The 4,917-nt window shown below is 65.2% G+C and overlaps 1 protein-coding gene across 1 annotated transcript in view; it reads left to right on the top strand.

Moving 5' to 3' along the window:
* The first annotated feature begins 2,165 nt into the window (after positions 1–2,165).
* Positions 2,166–4,917, top strand: part of EP400 (E1A binding protein p400) — a 95,534-nt gene continuing 92,782 nt past the window's right edge. Inside the window, 3 exon segments of the mRNA XM_027771374.1 lie at positions 2,166–2,603; positions 2,804–3,298; positions 3,300–3,764. Coding sequence (XP_027627175.1) covers positions 2,247–2,603; positions 2,804–3,298; positions 3,300–3,764 — 1,317 coding nt within the window. The 5' untranslated portion in view covers positions 2,166–2,246.

The raw sequence follows: 4,917 nt of genomic DNA, 5'->3' as shown, positions 1-4,917 counted from the left end.
CCCCTCCGCCTCTCTGCCCCCTGGCCGTCACGTCCTCCAGCTCTGTTTTGGGGTCTCTCGCACATGGGAGTTAATCTCTCCCGCTGCTGCCCCGCTCAGTCTCTGGCTTCTGCCGCAAGGAAGCAGCTGTCCTGTCCCTGCCGGTGTCCACGGCCGTCCTGCGGCCAGGCTGTGTGCTGGTGCTCAGCACGTTGGTGGCCGCACCCGGAGGCGGGCACAGCAGTGCAGGCAGCGGAACCGAGACCTGCCCTGGCCTCGCAGGGGAGCAGGCGCCACTCCTGGCCACACGTGGAAGGACTCGCGTCCCTGCCTTCAGAGGCTGACAGCTGGTCTAGGGTGGTCCCCGGCCCCGCATCCTGGGGCTGAAGTCCTGGCCGGCCCAGCTCGCTGCACCTCGCGCTGTTTTCCCGAGCGTGCTGTGCAGCCCGGAGCCCTGGGGCCTGCTGTCTGTCCTGAGCACAGCGCGATGGCTCGGCTGCCGTCCCTGTGTTGCGGACTGTGCTCTGCATGGTGGAGGGGCTGCAGCTCACCTGCTCACCCCCGTGGACGTCTGGGCCGTTTCCAGTTCTTACTGTGCAGTCTCTCAGCGCAAGCGACATGCGGCAGTTCACATTAAAAGGTGTTCCAGGGGACCAGCAGTTAGCGTAATGGCTATGTCGCTGGACTCCCATGTAGTCGACCGCGGTTCAAGTCCCGGACCAGGTGGCTTAAACTCACGCCAGGTGCGTGTGCGTGTGTGCCCAAGATCCCGAGAGGAGAAGGGATTGCGGCGTGGCCATCCCCCCAGGGGGTGATTTCTCACTTTCTGTCTTTCTGGCGAGCACACACGTCCTTTTGCAAAAAAACCTCTCAAAAAAAAGAAGTGTTCCGGGGACTGGCCGATGGTGTCATGGTGCTGGACTCCCACGTAGTTGACCTAGTTTGAATCCCAGACCCGACTGCTTAAAATTCGATGCCAGACACGTGCATGTGTGTGCGCACGTGTGATCTTAAGAGGAGGATGGAGAAGAGATTGTGGTGTGGCCGACCCCCAGGGGGTGATTTCTCGCTGTCTGTGTCTCCTAGTGCACATGCCCTATACCAAAAATCTCTCTAAAAAATAAGGTGTCCTGACAGTCCAGGACCTGCAGAGGGCGTTCGTGTTCCTCTGCATGCTCCCCACCCAAGCTCTCTCCAGAGCTGACCACGATGGGGCTCCTGGGGGAGGTGGAACATCCTAGGCGTGGCCTGGCGTGGACAGGTGAGCGGTGTGGCTGTGCTGCCAGCCTTCCATGGCTGCAGAGTGTTCCTGGGGGTGGCAGGAGTGAAGATGGGACCAGCAGAGGCAGTGTTGAGGAAGCACGTCCGCCAGCTCTCTCGACCCCTGAAGCCAAAGCAGACAGCCTGGTCTAGGGTAGGGCTTGGCCCAAGGGTGAGGGCCCACGACTGCCGTTGTGAGCATAGACTCAGGTTGCAGCCGCTCGCTTAGCAGGGACCCTGAGATGGCCAGCGCAGGCTCCCGCCAGCGCCTGGCAGGTCAGCTGTGCTCTGGCGGCAGGCAGTGTGACACCCCAGGACCTCCCACAGGGCGGAGGGCAGTGCAGAGGGCCCCCGTTGGGGTGCCGTTCCCTCCGCTCTGTCGTCTCTGTCTCTGGCAAACTAGAAGCACCTCCACCATAGCGGACCTTCCCCACCTGCAGCCTGTCCAGCTCGCGTCTCCCTTCTGTCCCTTGGGGTTGCCTTGTGCAGACTGCACGCAGCGACCCCCGTGCTGCGGAGCCTGGGGTCTGGCTTCGGTTCTTGCTGTCTCGCCCCTGAGTCGGGTGGGCGTGTCAGTGGTTGAGGAACTTGGGGACGGCGCTGCTGGGCCAGGGCTGGTGCCGCACACCCTCGTCCAGCAGCAGCTGCTGGGTGTCCTGGGCGGCTCAGGCCGTCCTCGTGGAGAGCCAGCCAGCTGTGCTGTGGAGGAGCCGGAGGGAAGGGCGAGGCCTGCTGGGCCTCGGACAGCTGACGGGACCGTGGGGGGCACAGGCAGTGCAGCGAGTGCTGCCGACCTGCCAGCTGTGTCTACAGCCCAGCCTGAGGACGTGTCACTTGCCTGCTCTAGGGACAGCCTCCGGTGGTGGTCGCGAGATGCCCGCGGCAGAACCTGTGGTGTCCCGGAGCACCACAGCTGCCGTCTCGGGGGCGTGCGGTCTGCCCTCGAGTAACCCGTGTGGGTTTTGGCTTTTAGGAGCGCGTCACCTGGATGAAGAGGGGCAGCCACCATGCATCATGGCAGCGGCCCTCAGAACGTCCAGCATCAGCTGCAGAGGTCCCGCTCCTTCACCGGCAGCGAGGCCGAGGAGCTGCAGGCCCCCCCAAACCCGCCCCCATCCCCCTTCGCGCCGTCTGCCAGCCCGTCGGCGCCCCAGTCTCCTGGCTACCAGATCCAGCAGCTGATGAGCAGGAGCCCCGTGGCCGGGCCGAGCGTGAGCCTCGCACTGCAGAACGTGGGGCCCGTGGTGGCCGGGAGCCCGCAGCTCACCCTGGCCCCTCTGCCGCTCCCCAGCCCCACCTCCCCAGGCTTCCAGTTCGGGGCCCAGCAGCGGCGCTTTGAACACGGGTCCCCGTCGTACATCCAGGTCACGTCGCCCCTGTCCCAGCAGGTCCAGACACAGAGCCCCCGAGCGTGAGCCTCGCACTGCAGAACGTGGGGCCCGTGGTGGCCGGGAGCCCGCAGCTCACCCTGGCCCCTCTGCCGCTCCCCAGCCCCACCTCCCCAGGCTTCCAGTTCGGGGCCCAGCAGCGGCGCTTTGAACACGGGTCCCCGTCGTACATCCAGGTCACGTCGCCCCTGTCCCAGCAGGTCCAGACACAGAGCCCCACACAGCCCACCCCTGGGCCGGGGCAGGCCCTGCAGGGCGTGCGTGCAGGCGCCCCTGGCCCGGGGCTGGGCCTGTGCAGCAGTAGCCCCGCGGGCGGCTTTGTCGACCCCAGCGTGCTTGTGAGACAGATCAGCCTGAGCCCGTCGAGCAGTGGACACTTCGTGTTTCAGGAGGGACCCGGACTGGCCCAGATTGCGCAGGGCGCCCCGGCTCAGCTCCAGCACACAGGGACACCCCTCGCGGCGCACGAACGCAGACTCTCCCAGCCGCACACGCAGTCAGGGGGCACCATCCACCACCTGGGACCCCAGAGCCCTGCAGCCGCAGGGGGGGCTGGCCTGCAGCCCCTGGCCAGCCCTGGCCACATCACGACCACCAGCCTGCCACCCCCGATCAGCAGCATCGTGCAGGCCCAGCTGATGCAGCAGCAGGTGCTGCAGGGGCAGCCGCTCAGCAAGGCCCCTAGGCTTCGAGAGGACACCCAGCATGCTGCTGCCCGGGGCCGGGGGCACCTCAGCCTTTGGGATGGCGTCGCCACCACCCCCCACCAGCCCTTCCAGGACCGCCGTGCCCCCAGGCCTCTCCAGCCTGCCCCTGGCGTCCGCAGGGAGCACGGGGGTGAAGAAGGCCCCCAGGAAGCTGGAGGAGATCCCCCCGGCCTCTCAGGAGACGGCGCAGATGAGACAGCTGTGTCTGGACCACCACCGCCGGGAGATGGAGGCCCTGCGGGAGGTCTTCAGGGCCTGCCTGACGGAGCTGTTCTTCCTGCAGCACCTGCAGGGCAACATGATGGACTTCTTAGCCTTCAAGAAGAAGCACTATGCCCCGCTGCAGGCCTACCTCCGGCAGAACGACCTGGACCTGGAGGAGGAGGACGAGGACGAGGACGAGGAGAAGTCCGAGGTCATCAACGACGAGGTGAGGCTGTGTGCACGGCCGGGGCCAGGCGCACGGTGGGGCCTGCGCGGCAGCAACGGGAGCAGCGGCGCTGGGCCTGGGGCTCCTGAGACCCTGGCCCATGGCGGGCCGCGCTTGCTCTCGCGTGGTGTGGGCAGAGCCACCCGGTGTGGCGGTGTGCCTGGAGGAAGCCGTGCGGGCTGGGCTCCTGTCTGCTCTGCCCTGAGTCTTCCCTGAGGGCCGAGGGTCCTCCTTGGGTTCGGAGAACCCAGCTGGGATGACCCGCCAACCCCATGGGCCTGGGTCTCTGCTGCCGGCGCACACTCATGGCTGTCGCCAGCCCTCCAGAGACATGGTGAGGAAGCCCGAGGCGGGACGCTTAGCACTCCGCGCTGGGTCCCTACAGGTCGCATTCCCGTCATTCGAGGCCTCCCTCAAAACACTGGTTTTGAAACAGGGATTTCAGTCACAAGCTTTTTCTAGCCTGTCAGCCACGATTGATTCTGAGTAGTCAGGTGGCCTCTTCATAATTAAAGTAGGGCAAACCATGTTGGAGACCTCCTGTTTCCAGAGGTAGCCTTCCGTTTGGCGTCAGGGTTTAAATGGACTCTGCAGACGTTTCAGACGGAGCCCTGTCGGACAGTCCTTGCAGGGTGCCTGGAACGGTGCACGACAAGCCCCCGTTGAGAGCTCTCAAGTCCACGGGCGCTTCCAGACCCTCTCGTTGGGGCTCCCTGGAGACCAGGAGGGTGGTGGGCTGCCCTGGGGCGCCCCAGACCCCGTGCTCTGTGTCGTGTGGCGTGCACTGTGTTGTCAGCTTATTTGTTTGGTGAGCGAGACGGTTCAGGTCTCCGTCAGCTCTTCTGCAAAGAAGTCAGCTTTTGGTGGCCGGAAGCTCCTCTCTTTGCTCAAGCAGTCCTCAGTGACATTTCTGGGTGTATCTGTGTGGCTTTGCCGGTCTGTGTTTTCCTTGGCACCCTTTCCAGGGTGGCTCGTTTTATTTTCGAAGGTCAGTAAGATTTTGAGGCTCCACCTCTGCCCCAGAACTCAGCCGTCCGTGTTTGTGTGCACTCGGCCCTCCCCGCGCCCACAGACACGCACGTCCCCATGCCCCTGCCAGACAGCCCTCCGCCTTCGCGCCTTCGCGCCTTCGCGCCCTGTGCCAGCGGCCGCC

The sequence above is a fragment of the Tupaia chinensis genome, unplaced genomic scaffold, assembly GCF_000334495.1.
Source record: "Tupaia chinensis unplaced genomic scaffold, TupChi_1.0 Scaffold000211_1, whole genome shotgun sequence".
NCBI classification, from domain to species: Eukaryota; Metazoa; Chordata; class Mammalia; order Scandentia; family Tupaiidae; genus Tupaia; species Tupaia belangeri.
Note: the sequence above shows the minus strand (reverse complement) of the source record. Positions and strands in the feature narration are given on the sequence as shown.